The 20043-nt window shown below is 38.1% G+C and overlaps 1 protein-coding gene across 4 annotated transcripts in view; it reads left to right on the top strand.

Moving 5' to 3' along the window:
- Positions 1 to 880: 880 nt before the first annotated feature.
- LOC128855268 (zinc finger C2HC domain-containing protein 1C) overlaps positions 881 to 20043 on the top strand; it is a 29188-nt gene continuing 10025 nt past the window's right edge. Inside the window, exons 1-2 of one of the 4 annotated variants that reach the window (XM_054090012.1) lie at positions 882 to 1315; positions 11464 to 12491. In XM_054090012.1, the coding sequence (XP_053945987.1) occupies positions 12441 to 12491 (51 nt within the window). In that variant the 5' untranslated portion in view covers positions 882 to 1315; positions 11464 to 12440. Of the gene's footprint in view, positions 1316 to 11052; positions 11073 to 11463; positions 12492 to 18613; positions 18633 to 20043 lie in introns of those variants that run through there. The other 3 variants (XM_054090013.1, XM_054090014.1, XM_054090015.1) reach the window with 3 other exon arrangements.

Here is a 20043-nt window from a genome sequence, read left to right as displayed (position 1 = left end):
CAATCTTAACGGAAACCGTTTTCCAGAAATGTTAAAGCTTCGTTACTTTGCATAAGTACTTAAGAATAATCGTTGAGTCGAAGTAATACCAACATCCAGGCTAGATAGTGATGCCCTTCTCACTATCTTGATCACTTTTCTTTACACTTGAGTACCATTCTCGAAGGGTCCAATGTAGAGCAACAGTGAGTATGTTAACAATAAAACATAGCATGCGCCTATATAAATTAATTTTAACAAATTGTTGAGCTTCAATCGATGTTCCGGCATATTTGTTGACGTCGCGCATGCTCGCTGGCATCTTGCGTTGTTTCAACTAATTAAAGTTGATTTAAAGTCAAGTGATTTTACTTTGCAAGCGCCTCCGCTGCCCCAAACCCATCACAAGTCTAACACTAGAGCACTTGAAAAAGTCATAGAGAGCTCGGCAAGGGCATGCTGTCGCAAGGGCCGCGCCTGCCTTAACAAGCACACACAAATTCAAATGTGGATATGTAAGCGATCGCAATGTGGCGGTGAATCGCCTCTGCGGAATTTGTGGTGAGTTGAGGCGTATGGCTTTTTTACATACATATATATGCATATTATTTCTTGTTTATCTTCTTTACTTTGGCTCTTTTCTTTCAATTTATTTGAAACTTTGTTTTCCATTTTATTTGCAACTCACTAATTCATACGACTTTTTTTTTTAGTTTTTTTGTTTGTTTTGTAATTTGTTTCTCAATTCAACCACAATAGGGTGGGCTCACACTCACGCGATGAGAAGCGTTGAGATTGCGAGCACTCGGTCATAGACGACCGGCAAAGCAGCAGACAAAGTAAAGTGAATGCCTGAAGCCAGTTTAGCTGATGTTGGCGGTATTGGAGTCAATCTAGTAGTGGCGTGCTTGTGAGCGCGGAGCGAAGGCTGCCAGCTGGCCTGATGGGGCAGCGCTCTGCTGGTGTGCGGTCGTAGTGGGTAAAGTCGGTTACAAAAGTTTTTGCAAGCATTGCTCTCGACAGTCTTCGCATAAACTTCTAAGCAAACAGAAGAGTTACTGCAGTGCCGTACACTTGAACATTCGAAGCGAAATTCGAAACACTTTCTACTAAACGCGAATGAGACGCATCGCGGTGTACTGGTTAGCCACAACATAAAGCATAACAAAAAACAAAAACAAAAATATTCTAAAAAATATTTAGATACAAACAGACAAAACAAATAATGAACTAGTAATTGTTAAGGCAAAAGATTGAAGAGCTGCAGGAATGGCTAATACTCGAAAGGTTTAAAAAGTCAGCAAACAACAACAACACATGTTTGTATGCACATATGGTGAGTGTGATTTTTTGTTCTTCCACAATTTTATTTCGGCTTTTGTTATTATTGTATTTTAACGTATGGAATGTTTCGTTACTAATCTTAAGCCGCTCGTTTGGTTCAGTTGTTTGAAAAATCATTCAATTGCTATTAATTTTTACGAGTATTGTTGTTGTGTGTCTCAGCTGGTAAAGCGCGCAATTCACATACACATGTACGAAAATATACAAATATATGTACGTATAAGTTCAAAGCTGACACTTTCTAAACGCTGTTGGAATGTCATCACACCTCCTCAAACACCTTCAAACACCAGCCGTTTAGTTGGAGGACACGTAATCGCACTAAAGCAAAAACATACATACATACATACCTACATACATCCATACATACATTCGTACGTGGGCTCGCTTGGCTTATTGGCATTCGAATAGTTTTCATTTATTGTTGTACTTAGTTTTTAATTCTCTGCAAAGTCAATATGCGTGCGTGCAGATGCATGAGAAGAAGGAAAGCCGCGCAGCTATCGGTATTAAGCAAATAAATAAAGGAAACACAGGGAACCGCACCAAATGCGGTCACGTCCTGTGTGACAGTGCGGTAAATGTTCACATTACTTACGAGCCTGCAGGAAAAACCTAAGCAAGTATAAGAAATTTTTGATTCAGTGCATGCCACTTTACTAGTGACTAGATCCTTACTAAATCAAAGATTGTACAGAAATGCCGGGCAGCCCTAATTTATATTAGGGTCGTATTCAAGGTCGGCCTTATTTGGGTCCGGGTCAAAGTGATATCGAGGGAAATGGTAAAGCCGCTGAGTTTGCCAGGAAAGGAACTACTCTTCAACTGCTCAGTGATAGAATTACGATTGGAATACCTATGACCACGAGCAAACTAATAATAAAAAACAACATTACCCAAGAGGCCAATAGGTCATGGAGGGATGAAGGTACGAGCATATACGTAACAGCTAGGCTGCTATGGGTGCAAATAAATAGGAAAAATATAAAGGAACTGCTTATGCTTTCAAGAGAGGATGTCTCGAAGGTCATTGGCTATTTGGCAGGCATTCCTTGAGACTAGGAGTTTTCTCCCATAAGTATTGTAGAAAGTGTAGTGATGAGGAAGAGGAAGAAACAGTTGAGCACTTTCATTGTTTAGCTTTAGTTAAAACCAGAGCAAGTTTTCTAGGAAAACATTTTTTTCAATTCTCTTACGGAAGTGTCTGGCGTGGGGATGGAGCAAATGATGCACTTCAAATAGCCACTAAATGGTTGGTCGTGCTGACCGATTACCACCATAACACCATAACTACCACCGACTAGCTTAATGTGAAACCATTAAAAAACATTTTTTTAAACAAATTTCATAATAAAGGGTGTTTTAAAAGACGCGCGTAGATGTTGTCTTAAAATAAAACATGTAAAAATTTAGATTCTTTCAGGTTGTACTATTTCTATTCAAAATACGGCTCTTAACAATTATACGCGAAAAATTACATCATTTAAATGACCACCAACAGCGGCACATCAACAGGTAAAATCCGCCAAACAGTCGGTGCATGAATGCCCGATTGTGGAGAACGTCGAGATATCGGAGTTGAAGGTTGTTCAGCAACACTTTGCGCTACAGCGGCAATATTCTGATTCGATCGTTCAGTTTTTGGTCTGCCAGTCCTTTTTCAACCCTTGACCGAACCAGTTTCTTGACATTTTCGACTCATTCAGATGATTATTTCCATAAAAAAATTACGAATTTTACTTGACAAATGTGAAAAATGACATAAAAAAGGTACTGTATAGAAATTATTTACTACTTAGATCTAGGCGCCACTTTTGAAAGACCCTTTATTTTACAATGCTGATAGTATCACTTACACTCTCACAATACAGCGGCCTTCTTGGCAACGCTACAGCTGTCAAATTAGGTGGGAGTACCTATTTAGGAGGTCAACTCCTGTAAGGAGGAGATCAAACGCCACGAATGCGCAGGATACATTTTTCTTTTCTGGTTTCTTAGTCTAGAGACTTAGAGAAGAAGGGAATTGCTGATGAGCTTACCAGGAAAGGGTCGACAGAACCGGTTTCGGTTGTCCCCATCTCAGACATCGGTGTCCCCTTGACGGTTGTTAAGGGCAACCCACACAATTTATTTCTTAAAAAAGTGCAGGACCGATGGAGTTCAATCATATCGTGTGCTATCTCAAAAACACTTTGGCCTCAGTACGACAGAAGCAGCACGCTTAAAGTTCTGGAGATCCCACTCACTGGGTGATCGGAACCCATGCGGAGAAGTTTAGACTTCTGTGCAAACCCCATTGCAGAACAAAGAGACTAACGAACACTTACATTGCAAATGTCCGAGTCGGCCGGCTAGACGCTTGAGGTTCTTTAGGGTGCCTCTCGGCGATTGCCTGAGACAGTTCTCCCGCGCCGATCCCGTTTCTCTCCTCTACTACATCAAAAGCTGGATGGCTTTTATTTCTATAATTTATTAAGGTAGTGTCTACATTATGTTATCAAAACGACACTCTAATGCTACTTGTGGTGTACCCCTGGTACTCTTGCCATATAACCTACATACCTAACTACTTATTTAGTATTGGCTAAACGATTCAACAACTCGTTGAAATTGTTAAAATTTACTATCAAAATCATATTTTTCTCCGTTCTCTGTGTACGTCCAAAATATGGTCTGATTACGTGACTTCGTAAATAAGTAAAATTACCAAGATTCATCAAGCGCGTTTACACTCCGAAAAATCCCTTTTTTCATGTGAGTTTTGGTTCGATCCTTATTACCGGCCGCTTATTTGATTTTATGCAACTTAGAACACGTTTTATTTTCTTGCCCTGCATTAGCTAGAAGCCGAAGCATTTCAGGCTCTTCAATATAAGAAGTTAGAATGTCTCTCGCTGTTTGAGCTTCAGGGCTTACTTAGATTCCCAAAGGACGCAGGCTTATTACAAGAAGTCTATTACAAAGAAACGAAGAGGTCAAGCTCCATCTGGTATTACTGAGTACCAGTACTAAGGACTATGTGATGGCTTTCAGCCAGCCAGGTCATCCTAATCTAACCCAACATAGAAACTGTTGACAAATATACACCAGCCTACTATAAGCAGATACCACCTACCGTCTACTCGTATAGTACCAGAGTTCCAATTTATAGACAAAATTAATGTAACGGTGATAATTAAAACTTCTTAAAGCGTAAGTTCGAAAAGAAAGGACTGCTTACTAGTCATGATTCTAAATTCACTGAAATTCCCTTATACGGCACTAATCGGCTTTCTTACAAGGTCTGCTCGTATACGAGTTATTATTGTATTTTTACATTTTAGTGCTTTTGTGCGTGTGCAGGTGTCAACAAACTTGCTTAGTTATAAAACCGCACCTACCTGCATATGTAAGTACGCGGGAGTGGTAGTTGTGGGAACGTTTTGTCCGCAAAAGTTGGCGCCCATGTCTTGGCACATTTCTATCAAAAACTAATGCAACACAAACAGACTTAATCCGCTGACCAATCGAGCTACCTCAAACCCCTAGCCACATTGCAGGATGAGCAAGAGAATTTTACGACGAAAAACTGCAGGAAGAAGCAGAATAAGGAAAATAAATTTGATTTTTTCACGAAACACCATTCATTCGGACAGCGAATAGATGTACAGCAGTTGAAAATAGAAAAATATTCACATGGCAGACGGAAGCTCACAACAAACTTTAGCGGTTTTATGGCTTTCAGCGCTTTATTTAGCTATGAGTTTTTAGATGTGTTGTACTAAAAGGTGGGTATAGGATATAAAACGCATGGGATTGAGTTATTTACATATTTAATTATTCAAATAGTTCAGATAACATGAGCTTAAGCTGACTATTAAAAGTAGAGAATAATGAAATTATATAATTAAATTACAAAATTTCCGTGTAACTAAACTAAAACAGGGAGTTCAATAACACAGGAAATACTTTCATTGCGCATAATTTTTATCGAACTCTTGGAGGTGTAAGAAAACTAATACTTTGAAGCGGAAATGTGCATCAATGTCAGGTTGGAAACGAACAACAGAACAAGTATCGATCTTCTACAAGATGGCGCAAAAATAATTACCCAATTCCGTTTTGGAATAACTTTTTTACTAAATAAAAAACATACATATATATTATATTTTGAGTGATTATGGAATGAACACATAAAAACAATCAGAACAAAGCTTAGTAAAGTATAAAACTTACTCAAAATTATATGGTCAAGGAAAAATGGTCCTTATATCGAAACAGCACCTGACATAAGTCGATCACTAACTAAAGGAGTAACACTACAGTGTATCAGTCTCTACGGATACATCTCTGAAAAGAATAAAAACAATACAAATACAGCGTTTAATCATTGTTTTAGAACAGCAGTTGGATTACTAATGGCAACACCAACAGAAGCTGTAAGAGTCAAAGCGCGCTGCGATGGCTACTCCGAGGCCGATCCGCAAAGCTAGCGGCAAAATCAATCACATCGGTGTCGCATCCTCTAGCCGAACTAGCCGAAACCCGCTCAGTCAAAGCTATAGAAGCACAAGCAGCATTGTACCTATATCTAAATACCTACTGGACACGCATACGCCAATACCACCTATACAACCAGACACATTTAAGACAAACAAAAACATTTCAATAGATATCTCACTGAATACTTTCCACAATAACAACCCTTCATGAGAAGCTTACAACAAAATATTCCTACCACATAAAGTAAACTGTAAGGCTGATATTTTTGATTATACAGATGGCTCTTTACTCGAAGAATCACCGTCTTATGCTGTTATAGATCAACGGATGGACCGAACCTTCCAAACAATCCATCAAGCTCTTCTTCCACCAAACGCTGGTATTTTCTACGCCGAACTAGCAGCAATTAATTTTGCCGTTCACCACGCAGCCAAAATCAACAAACGGGCCGTCATATTCCTGGACAGCTTGAGTGTGTTAAAATCACTAATAAATAGAAACAGTGAAGCGCACCGATATGTAATGGGAAGAATAAATGGACAGAACGAAATTAAACTAACATGGATACCAGTTCATATGGGAATAACAGGCAATGAGCTAGCAGACAAATCTACGAAACAAACTTTCAACATCCCACTCGTAGCGGAGACTCCTTGCTTAACCACTGTCATGACAAATTTCCATAGATCGTATCTTAGAACATTAAAAGATAGCTTGTGGGAAGCGTCAACCTGTTTCTTAAGGACCCAAAACTTCAGATGCGAAAGACCAAACTACTATCTCTCACGCGAAAAATGCATCACAATAGCCAGAATAAGAGTAGATGCGACAAAGTTTATATCTAGGCGCTACTAAAGCCGTGTAACCCCACGAGTATGCAGGCGTGGTAATACACTTCTTAGCATAGAACGCATTCTAAAGGACTGCCCCATCTCGAGCTACAGCAGCAATCTAACTACAATTCTAGACTGCAGCAAGGAAGGTACGATCAAGGCACTAAGCGACGCCTTCAAAAAAACACAAGCTGCTGCATGAAATATGAACACGCTTGCGAAGCAAAATGATGCAGTAACCGAGTTTCCAAAATATATTTTATAAATTAATTTGTAAAGTATAAATTTAGTAATAATAATAATAATATTTTGCGTGATGAAAATCTTTATTTTGACCGTTACGCACTTCATTGCTTCTCTGTTTGTATACTGCAGCTGTCTAATTCAAAAGTGACAAATATGATTGACCTACGACGCCATTTGCTGCAGTGGCCGCACAAAACCAATTTTGGAAACGAAACCAAAAACGGAAAAAAGTATATAGCATCCCTGTAGTCGATGGCTTTTTTGACGTTTCCTTACGCTCCTACTTTATTTGGAAAACTGGGTTTGTATAAATAATGCTTACACTCCTCAAAACTATTACACACAATTTTTAAACTCGAAATACATGGGAACTACAACTTCTTTAACAATACTTCATAAACCATAAAATGAACTTGAAAATATTAGGCAGTATTGTCACTTCAAGAAACCAGTTAGGTGTACTCCATTGTGGAATTATGCAGTGAAGTAATAAAAGCGGTACCAAAGATTTGACGCCGCCTTATGGGATAGTAAAGTCCCCTAAAAGTCCCTTAAGATTTTCCAAAAGGGGTAAAAGACAGAAATATTTAATAAAATGTATCTCTTTTGACTGTTAACCTATTAACTATTTGACTAAGTACCTGATTTTTTGAATGAGTGTAATGAATAAGAGATTAAAAATTACTTTTGGGATATTCCCAACTATGAAAAATAGTTAAATCTTCTAAATTAATTAATTTTAATATGTAACTATTTGCTTTTTATTCAAATTAGATATAAACTAATTTTATGGATTTTGCTTCTATTTAATACTGAAAAACAAACTCGGCTCATAACGAAAGAAATTTAAAGACTTTACAGCAAATGTTATACAATAGAAAATTATTTGCAGTTCACCTTCACCTTTTTTATGCCGCCATGGGTATACTCAAAATATTGGGTACGGGAATAAGTTTCCGCCTTTTCTTAGCCAAAGTTACGAAATATTTAAACAACTAAATAATACATGATATTATGTGAAGCTACATTGCCATTGGAAGCTACAACTTTACTCCATCTTTCAGGCAGCATACGGATTCCTCTGACGAAAAATTCGAGTTCTTTTGTCTTGATCCTTTCATTGAGCCAGTTTGCGATGCTCTCGTAAGATGTGAACCGCTTCCAATAAGTGCTGACTGCTTTGATCGGAATAGATGGTAATCTGAAGGTGCAATGTCTGGGAAATACGGCGGGTGGGGCAAGATTTTCCAAGCCAGTGCCTCCAAATATTTCTGGACCGATTTAGCAACGAGTGGCTTGGTGTTGTCATACAGGAAAATCATCTTTGAGAGATCGATTCAAACGTATTAGTTGCAGTCGGTAAAGTTCGGCAGTGATGGTTTCAGATGGTTCAAGGAGTTCATTAGATCCATTTTTCATTGCCAGTGACGATGCGATGCAGAAAACATTTTCTTTTCTGCCGTTTAAGAAGCATCTCACACGTCTACAAACGTCTCTCGATATTCCTCTCCTTCAATTGATGTGGCACCCAGTTACCTGCTTTCTAGACCATTCCGATCGCGTGCAATCGTTTACCGACGGTTGATCTGTCAGCATCCAACTCTTTAGACATATCATCAAGGGTCCGACATGCTTCTTCATCCAGTAATTTTTTCGGTGCCCCTTCGCGACCGATGGAAGCGTCGAAACCACTCTTTACAAGTTGGATTTGATCTAGCGTGATTACCGTAAATATTGATCAACGATAAAAATACGACTCGTTTCAGCAGCATTTTTCTTTAAAAGGTAATAAGGAAGCATGACTTCCCGAAAATGCTGTTTTTTCGGGACGAACGTAGACATTTTTAAAGTCAGATAAAAAAGGATCTTTACGCTGCAAACAAATGCCAACTACTGCGATCGATACCTCACATATCAAATCAGCAGTATATTGCTAGAGCGAACACAAAAATAGTACATATTAGCAACGACCCCTCTTTTACGAGGGCGGAAGCTTATATATACCCAATATATTTAAAAAAGTGTGATTAAATTTGGTAATTCTCACAAAAATAATCAAGAATGCCAAATTTAAAAAATTTAACCTATTTTACAATAATTTTATAATATACCTTTCCTCATTGTAGCCTCTAACAAGACAGCTGCAATAAGTTGCATATCGGACCTTATTTATTACGTGTTGGGTATACTCTAGAAAGCGTCAAAGTATTCCAGTGAGCGTAAAGTGTGCTCCATTTGATTTCAAAATTTTTAAATTTCTTTTAAGGAACATAAATATATTTATGTATTTATGTACACATAAATATATTTATGTATTTATGGACATACGTTTTTTTTTTAAATGCATTTCAACGTTTAGGAGAATTCCTATGTGGTGTAACCTAACTGGGAAAGTTTTGATGAAATTTGAAGCATTTTGTACAAAGTTAAATAGTTTTCGCTGTAGTATGGCCAATTTTTTTATACAAAAAATGGTGGTGTATTTATAATTTCGTAACGGGGTGTATATGAAAGAAATGTAGGGTTCGAAGTAATACAAGTTAAGGCAAGTTTATTGTACGTCTATTGGCGTGCAATTAACGGTTTTTGGAAGTTTGGTGGTTTAAGTGCATCGCTTATAAAGAGTTTACATACAGAGTACGTGTTAGTAAAAACAAGAAATTTTTTGTCTTCATAACAAAGTGAGAAACATTTGAGTGAAACGAATCAATTATCTAATCTCGCTGGTGTTGATTCTTCAAGTCCTAGACGACGTTCTTGATGTCGTAGAGGTATACATCGAAACTTCAACGGTCATCTGGAGGATTGACGATATATGTATGTCTGATGCCAACGAAGCTTTCGGGCATGCATAAGTAGTCTTACGACTTGGATCAGAAATCCACAAAAGTTCGAACTATAGACGAAAGTGAAAAAAACGAAATGACTAAAAATGAAAGTGACGGACCGTGGCAGCAGCAGAAGAAATAATTAAAAATACCGGCACTTGTCATCTTTGCAGTAGTTATTGAAATAAACTTTTATTATTGGTAGCTCTTGTTTTAATTTAGCTTCTAATTCCTAATTCTGGCACTGGACACCCTGTAAAAATTTAACATAACTTTGCTTACACAACTTTTGCTTCGCTCCAATATGTTTGGAGTTTTTAGTGACAGTCAGGCTGCACTGAAGGCCCTGGAGAACGCGAAGCAAACCTCAAAGATTGTTCGCTTAATTCTGTCGCAAGACAGAACAGGGTTCCAGGACACTCCGGTGTTCAAGAAAACGAAATTCCCGATAAATTGGCCAACCGTGGATCAGTGGTTCCCCCTCAAGAGCCAGAGCCAATAATCGAAATCAGTTCCGCAGGAATTATGAATTTAATCAGCGATTATGAAAGGAATCTACATAACGAGCAATGGTCCGGTCTAGAACGCTGCAAAACTGCAAAGTGTTTGGTGACAAGTCCGAACAGAAAACTATCAAACTTTCTACTAAAACTTGGAAGGAAAGCTGTTCGGTTGGTGGAATCATTGAGGACCCAATGTGCATGTTTTGCTTGGAGGAGGCGGATAGCACTGAATACTTTCTCTGTATTCTTTGCAAGAGCAAGGCTACGAGTTTTGGGTTCCGATGTCATGAAAATGAGTAATATTCGTTCTCTAAAACTGGAGGATATTTACAAATTTCTCTCTGTCTCTATTCTTTCCTATCCCTTTTTCTTATACCTTTCTCCTTCTCTCTATGACTATCTACAATGGGATGTTTAGCCTCAGTATTTTAGGAGCCACCAAATCGCTTGATGCTCCTTTGCTCGACCTATTCATATTTCAATTTGTTTGCACGTTTTGCTAAAGTGAGCTGCAGATTGAAGCTTGAGGCTCGACATGTGTTCTGCAATTAAATGTAATCGCACTAATAGCTAAATGTACCACTGTGCGCAGTTGTTCACATTTCTGTATAAACAAGCATTACAAAATTACGTCATTTTTATCTACATAATTCTTTTTTATATTGTAGTATTACATAAAATAAAAAAATACGGATAAAAAATTTGTCATTTTGTTTTCGATTATTTATTATTATTTTTTTATTCTGTACTTATTTTGAGTTTTTCTCCGACTTTTTTGCCGCGTTTATAATTCGAAAAAAAAGAAACATAAAAATCTTTCGTGTACATTTGTATAGATAAAGAGTGATTAAATGGTTGTAAGTTCGCGTGCTGATTGGAAAAATAAGTATGCAACCCCTTTAGCAGCAGCAGAGGCCATTTACTATTATTGTTGCTTTTGTTTCTGCTTCAGTTTTAACCATTTTTGGTTAACTGACCGTCAATTATTTAAGTACTTCTGTGTATACGAATTATACGAATATATTGGAGAATTGTTTTTGTACTTGCAAATGCGTAGGATGAGCGCAACAACAGCAGCAATAACAGCAATAATTACGCTAACAACGTATTATCAAATTTGAGTGTTGTGCACTTTGTTTAAAGTTTCCCAAAACATCTTAGTTTTTGCTTTACCTTATTCGGCTTCAAATTATTTTCGTTAATTGATTTAATTAAATTATTTGTAATTGTTTTTTTTTTTCTTTGCAGAATTTCAAAACCTCGCTCAACGCAGTTATAAATCTACAAAATTTAACGAAAAGTACTAACAACAATTCCACCTCACTACGCTGACTAAAATTGCTTGATGAAACATACATACACACACACACGCATATGTATATAAAATTTAAAAGTTAACAAGTCGCGTCTCTTGCCTTCACTTGTAACCAAGACTGTTAGCGTAATCCTTACGAAGGCATTCGGCAAGCTTTTAAACCCTGCCTTCTAAGTGAAATCTAAGCGATTGCGTTGCTGATCGCATCATCAACAAAAACAAAAATTTAATAATAGTTATTAATATCGGCAAACACCGTAAATAAAAAATTGCAGCACCAGAAAGTGTCAGCAACACCGGTTTGAAATTGGCCGCGAGCATTTCGTAAACAACAAACAAAGAAGCGCTTAGAAATCAGGTACGATTAGCACAACAACGACAAAACGAAGCATACATTGAAAAAGAAGCCACAAGCGAGTGGTTCGAGTGTGACAGTTGAGACGCGTGAATCATTCGACGACACGTCACCAGTGCGCCGGAGAACGCGGGGTGCACGTGTCTGCTGCCAACAAATTGGCGATTGGTTGTGTTTAAATCATCAGCAGTCAAGCAAACGAATTAAAAACGCTGCCAGCGACGACAGCCGCAGCAACTGCAGCCACAGCAGCCCACACGTTTTCTTGGAACGAATCAAGGCAGTGCAGCCGCTAGCGATAGCGATTAAAGCTCAGCCACAAGCACCAGTCGGCAGTTGGAGCTGCCTTCCGCACGCGCTTACCTCCAGCGACAGTTGCGGGCGCGACTAAACACAGCAACATCAGGCAAAAACAAATTAGCGACGCTTAATTTATTTGGTTTGTCGTCGTCATCGTCGTCGCCGCTACTGCCGCTGTTGCTTCGTCTACGCGTCAACGTTTTTAAACTTTGTCGTTTGTTGTGTTTGGGTTGTTAAAGCGATTCATATTTGGCGATGGCGTCACAAGGTGTCGCAGCAGCCAATTCAAGGCTGGCGCAAATGCAGGTGAGTGTTCGCTATTGTTGTGAATACATGCAAAAAATACAGTCATGCACAGAAAAATAGTATACTTGGAAAATCTAACAAAACAAAAGTTTATATTTAACTTAAAAAAAAAATGTTTTTACGTCTAAAAAAAATTGTTTTGTCTAATCATGACTCGGAATCTCAATGATTGGTTTGTTTTTTGAGTAATTACTAAATTTTTGATGTTTTGTGAATATTTTACTTAGCGACTGTAATAAAGCAAAAAAAAAATGTCTTTTCTTTTGTTTTTTTATTAAAGTCGCTAAGTAAAATAGAAAAAAGAAATTGTTGTTGTTCTTTTTTTGTATTACAGTCGCTAAGTATTGTAAAATATTCACAAAACAAAATAATGATTGAGGTTCCGAGTCATGATTACACATCTTGTAATTCTGTGAGAAAAACAATTTTATTTTTAAATAACTACAGTGAAACCTCCCTTGGGCCGACACTCACAGTCAGTCAATTTTTGTCCGCCCATGAGTGGTGTGCATTCAAGAGGAGAATAGCTTAATTTTTTCAATTAATCGATTACTATTTCTTATTTGAATAAAAGCTATTGATATTAAAGGGTGATCAATTTAGAGGTATCTGTCAATGTCTCAATCGAAGCTGGTTTATCCACTAAGCATTTAGACTTTACATATTTACAAAAAGTTGTTTACCATGGCGCGACAGCGTCCGCCATGCACTGTTAGATTGGCGCCAGCCTAGTCTTTGAAGGAATGTGGGCCGATGATTCCTCCAGCTTATGGGCCGCACCAAACGGTTGTTTTCAATGGATGTAATGGCTGTTCTGGAATGGCTTCGGGTTGCTTTTCAGCACAAATACGACAGTTTTGTTTGTTGACGTAGTCATTAAGCCAAAAATCGGACTCGAAGCTGCATATCATAAGTTATCCTGAGCGCGCGATGAACACTACTCACACAGCGGTGATTTTCGTAATACAGTTGTACGATTTATAAACGTTGTTGAGGCGTAAGTCTTCGGTAATGAAATGTCAATGATAGGTGAAAAAAATTATGTATTTAGTTTGTCAGTAGTAACGAGTGGTCTGTAAAAAAAAACCCTTTTGAAAAAAGTACCTCTAATCTGATTACCTTTTAAAATGGCCAAAGCTGGTCAAAAGCTCGCACACCTATTTTATTGCACATGAGTGTATGAATTTGACTGCATATATATATTTTTGCAAATACGGGTGTAATGCACACTCAAATAGACGTTAAAAATTATGTAAAATTGCATTGTTGACATTAAAGTAATTAAATAAGCGCCAAAAGTGGTACAGTCGTTAAAAGGCTCATACTTCCCCCACACTGAGTCAGGTATTGACGCAAAAAAAAAAAACAAAAAAAAACTATCAAGTTTATGTGATATGAAACGTAATAATTTAATTGACAAACCTCCAAAATGAGTTGGCCAAATAGTAGTTGACGTTGAATCTCCCTACATTGGGCATGAAACATCGAAATGACGATAACTTGTCGGCAATCGCAGACTACCTGGTGGGCTTTCCACAAAAGCCTCTTAAACACTTATAAGAAAAAAACCAGGGACGTATCACAAATCGCTGGAGAAGTTCTAAAATTATATAATAGTTTTTCTAAAGGCTGTCACAAAATAGTGGACAATGATGCGCCCAGGCATTTCTGCCATGGAAAAATTTCTCTTAGAAGAAGTCTGAAGTTCAGATGCGGCTTATTGGCCTGTACTGAGGTATATTCCCAACTTGAAGATGATGAAATAGTCTAGCGTATTTCTTGTAAATCTTCGCCCTTGACCAGACACACGTAGAAACATTTATACTCTTACTCATAAAACCGTAGAAAATCGATTAATAAATACCATTTTGCATGGATTCACTTGACCAACAGGTGTACGGGCCGTGTTATCAAAGGCCTTTCAGATTGTAATGTCCTTTAGTTTTACCATATGCAATATTCTATCTATCATCTAGCTTTGACTATCTGATTTGATTATGATAGCTCTGAAACTACATATGATACTTGCGGGAGCAAGATGTACTTGTTCGCTTTTATGTCTACGATGGTTTAAGATCATTTAATGCTTAATATCAACTTTGAGCATCGAACCCATTGACAATCGAATGGTTACGTTAGATAGTGCTGTCTCTTCTCTTCGACCTCCGGCGACCATTGAGTTGCCAGTGCTATGTATTTGGAGTCGAATTATTATTTTCTGCAATTCTTAATGCGCATCTTCGTAAGTTTTAACAAGCCGTTCAGCCTTTTATCAACAATATCCTTTAAGGATGAAAAATACGTTGATTCTAGGCACATTTGTCGAGTCCTAAAAGGAGCGAGGCAGTGTCAAATTAGGTGTTCCAAAGTACTCCTAGCATTCGCTTCATTGCATGCGTTACACGCATCGCTCTGGACTAGTTTCATTTTGGCTGCGTGATGTGGGGTGAGATAGTGTCCCGTCAGTACTCCAACCAATATTTTGCAGTCTTTCCTAGACAATAATAAAATAAAGATTGCAGTTTTCATATACCAAGTCCTTAGCATCATTTTGGCATTTATACAAGGTTGAGTGTGCCCATATCAAATGCGTTTCTAGAGCTAGTTCCTCATATAGCTCCGTTTGTAGAAAGGAGAGTGATGGGTATATATCTGACGTGCTCACTTTCGGCAAGCGAGTACCTGCTTTAGCGAGCTCATCGGATCTCTAGAATGAGCCCGACACCGACACGGCTCACCCTATTGTTGACACTTCTACGCAAACAGAGTAAATCCTGTTTTTTATTCAAAAAGTCTAATTTTATTTAAAACAATTTTGATTTAGATCTTACACGGATTGTCGTATGTTTCACCTGGAAAAATAATTGAAATGAATAAATTTAAATTCAACGTCAGTTAAATACTTCCTGAGTGGCTAAAACCATTCATTAGGCTTGTGACAAAATGGGTCTTCTGAGAATGGGGGAAATATCTTTTTTGTGGGAAACTTATAGTTTTTAAAATATAGGTAGTCACAGCTTTTGTGAAATGTACCGCAAATGGTAGAAATTGTTAAAATAGATGCCAATATGCCAATCCAATGCATTGTCAATGTATGTATATACGTGAATGGTTACGTTAAAAATATAAATAATTAAATGCTATTCATAAATAATATACATTTTTTTTTGTTAAATTATTTCTACATTAAATTAAATATTCTGCAAAAAACCATACAACTCGCAGCATTGGCGACAGAGGCCTGAACATAAAATTATTCTATGGTTTAAATCGACCTTTTTCAATTTTTTACTACCAGTTCAGAAAGAGGATAAATTGATGTCTCATTTTCCCTTACTTCCAAATTACATCAATGGATAAAGTAGCATGAGAAATTAGTTGTGAAACATTACAAAACTTTTTATTATTAAGTGTGTTCATGTAAAAGTTATCCTGTAATTTAATCGGAGAATGCGCTCTCAAAAAGAAAAATATCAAAAAAAGTAATAATTTGCTAGTTTTACAAGCTCGCAATCCATTGTATTGTTGTGGCAATCACAGCCTTGTTCATATTTTCCTTGCTTCCTATTGCCAAATTGGTTAATAACCCAGAAGAATAAGCATAAAACACAAAAGATACTTTCAAAGCTTTCGATTTATATTTCGGAACTGCAGCAACGATGACTGGAGGCTGCAGTTCAGAAGTTCATATCTTTATATCATCGGCCGATTCCTACATATTTTATGTATGACTTCAAATAAAACTTATAAATTTTATCTAAAATATATTTACACACATTCTCTATTTTAATCAACCAATTTTTAATTAAATTTAGAAATTTGACTCAATTCGCAGATTTTATTGAGTGTTTTTTTTTGTGGGTGCGGTAGGGTCCAAAATGCTTTCGGACTTACAGCGACCGTCGTCTACTGCGTCGTGTGGTATGGCCACAGACCGAGACTGCTTTCTATATTACTTCGTGAGGGCCATAAAGGACCAATTCTATTCACCCATGTCTGGGTCCATCATATTTGTAGCCAACTTTCATGCTATAGGCTTGCCTTCTTGTGTCTCTATCTGTGGGGCTTCGCTTTGTTGCATTCTGTCGAGGTCAATCTGTTTTTTTTTGTAGAATATTCTCGATTTATTTCTTTACAGCCTTCCAGCTGTCCTCGCAGCATTTTGCTGATTTTGTTGCCCGGCGCGATGTCGCCAATCTGCTCTCTCACAGCATTTCCTTTCGCGAACCATCTGTCGCAACTAAAAAACATATTGCCACCGCAGCATGGTTGGGCATTTCCGTTCAAAGAAGCTACTGATGACGTGTTTCTGCTTAGAGTCCCACACATCCATTCGTTCCCGGACCATGAGGTCCTCGGGTATCTGCCCGTTGATCACAAAAATTGCAGCGCCTGAGACAGTGCGGTAGGCTGAGGTTACTCTGAGTTCCGCTGTTCGTTGCACAGCGTCCAGTGCTTTGCGCTTGGCTTTGCAGTTTAGCACAATTCCCAATACTTCGCTGCCGTACAGAAGAATTGAGTTTGTGGCCGCCAAAATTAGCTTTCTTTTGCTCTGTGTTGGCCCACCGATGTTTGCCATTAATCGACTTAGCATACCCGTAAGCCTGCAGTCAAGTTGAATACCTAAGTATTTCACTATTTTTTGGGTCGCTAAGGACGTGTTGCCTATTTGCATGGTGACCTCGAGTGGCATGTGATCTCGTGTCATAAGGATGACTTCGGTTTTATGTTTGACGAGTTCCAGGCGTGGTCCTCAAGCCATATTTGCGTCCTTATCATAATTTCGTTCAGCTTCCTCAGTGTCCCGAGCTGGTATCACCGCCGCTACATCGTCCGCGTATCCCACTAGATATGTATCTTCTGGCATTTCTATCAATTCTGGCATTTCTGTCAATATCTTGCCGTAGCTCAGATTCCAGAGATCGGGGTCTAGAATAGATCCTTGAGCTGCGCCAAACGATATCGCTTTTGTTTTCTGGCCATCTGGTGCGTCGTACAGCAGTTCACTCTCACTCAGGTAGCCCTGAAGAATCCTTAGCAGGTATGCAGCCATTCGAAACCTTTCTCGTAGTGCCTTTAAAATGTCTATCCATCGTAGGCTGTTAAAGGCGTTTCGTAAATCAAGCGTTGCCAGGACGGTGATGCGGTTCGGGTAATGGCGTCTGCGTTGAGCGCTGCTTAACAACTCTTCTATTGCGCCGAGGGTTGATTTTCTGCGTAGGAAACCGTATCGCCTTGCTGACAATCCTCCTGCACCCTCAACAGACTCTGCAAGCCTGCGCTGTATGAGTTTGTCAAGCAATTTCCCAGGCGCTGTCCAGTATGCAAAGCGGACGGCTGACGATTGCGCTGGGTCGGCCTTACCCTTACTGATCAGCATCAGTTTCTGTATTTTCCACAGGTTGGGGAAGATGCTTTGAGCAATGCATGCATTGTAAACGTCGAGCATCACCTTGTATTATTTAGTATATAAGAAGGGTATGAACTTATGAAGAAGTGTATGTATGTATGGCTTAATTTTGTTACATTGTAGCCGCATTGTAGAACCGCAAAGTGGTGGATAGCAAATCGGCGTCATGGCATGCCTTCCAAATTTTTCCAATCAATGCATCAAATTGAACTACTTTTCATTGCCGGTTGCCGGAATACAAATGCATACATGCATATGTATAAGAATATATAGAAACAGATGTATTTACCCACTAGTGCTTATGGCTTAAGTAAATGTCAGTATCTATTTGCTAATTTTTGCGTTTTCCTATTTATTTGCTTTACTTATTATGCAGCTATCTTTAGGCTCAATGCCTGTTTTTTGCTATGATTTGCTTTTCAATTTTCAACATCTCAGGTGGGCGTCCTATGAATGTTAGATGTGTGCTACAGTTCACTTTTAAGAGGTGTATTTGAAAGTCATATATTATTCGTGTACATTCACATAAAAATATATATATATAAGATATATATATCTAAATATGTACAAGTATTTATTTTTATAAGCCGTCTACTTGCTAACTCTATGAATTCATAATCGTGATGAATCATTCCTCGATTTAATTAAAGTTATTCCTTTTTCGGAAAATCATAGCAGACCTACACAAATTTGTTACAGCTGATGAATAAATATCGCTAGTGCTGGCAATGGTAAGATAACAGGCTGTCTGTGTTACTTTCCTTAAATGGACATACACACAAGCAAACTTAAAAATATGTGTGCCTGTGTACAACAGTAGCGGATTAAAAGATTCATGTGTGTAAACATGCGCACATACAAACGTACATATTTATTATTACATATATTTATTTACGGATATGAGACATAGACAGCCTTGCGCGGTTAAGCATCGCTTATAGGTAGGAGGTTATTAATGAGTTGCGTAACCCAAATGTCTCAGTTACTTTGTACCTACTTTAATGACAAGAAATGAGTAATTTAGTAGTTGCGAAGTTCAAAAAGTAGGAGAATGCGGCTTACTTATACAATGATTTACATATTTACGTAATCTGCACAGTGAATTGAAGGAAGTTCGTTGACTTTTAAACAGGGACATCGAGTCAAGTCAATAGGGATATGGAAACAAGGAGATTATAAACTGTTCAATTAATGGCTGCAACATTAGGTCAAATGAAAAATATTTATCATAAAATGGATATACGCTTTGTGGGCGATTTAAAACTGTAAGCCTCGCCCTTTGCAGGATATCACTGTAGTAGGGTTGTGCTACGAATTGGACGAGATGCTTGGGTCAGAACTTCTACGTTGCAAGGTGGCGCAAAATTAATCACCCCATCGGTAGATTTATAATTTTTATAAATGGCATCGTACGTCAACTTGTGAACTAGAGAGCTGCAGTGTACAAGCAGACAGTGAATGGAGCGCGTAAAGGTCAAAATAAAGATTTCCATCACTCAAAATCATTTTTTTGTTTTAGTAAAAAGGATATTCAAAAAGAAAATGATTAATGTAGTATATTTATATAATTACTAGGCGCCCGCCGTAGCCGAATGGGTTGGTGTGTGACTACCATTCGGAATTCACAGAGAGAGTAGGTTCGAATCTCTGTGAAACACCAAAATGAAGAAGAAGTTTTTTTCAAATATCGTTCGCCCCTCAGCAGGCAATGGCAAATCTCCAAGTGTATTTCTGCCATGAAAAAGCTCCTCATAAAAAATCTGCCGTTCGGAGTCGACTTGGAACTGTAGGTCCCTCCATTTGTGGAACACCAACAAGATGCACGCCACAAATAGGAGGAGGAGCTCGGCCAAACACCCAAAAAGGGTGTACGCGCCAATTATATATATATATAATTATTAACTAATTAATATACAGTATACCGTCTCCTAATGAACATCTCTCTTAAGCGAACTTTTTCCACTACATCCCACATATTCTTAAGCATTTTTTTAAATTTTTTTCTCTTGAGCGGACAAGCCTCCCATAACATATTATTCTTTTGTTTAAAACACTTTTCTCATAAGCGTGCAAATTTTTTAGTTACTTAGGTGGGCGAGTTCTGCGAGAATAGCCAGGTCAGGGCACAAGGGAATATACGCA

This window comes from Anastrepha ludens, chromosome 2 (assembly GCF_028408465.1).
Source record: "Anastrepha ludens isolate Willacy chromosome 2, idAnaLude1.1, whole genome shotgun sequence".
Taxonomy (NCBI): Eukaryota; Metazoa; Arthropoda; class Insecta; order Diptera; family Tephritidae; genus Anastrepha; species Anastrepha ludens.
This window is presented reverse-complemented; position numbering and strand designations above follow the sequence as displayed.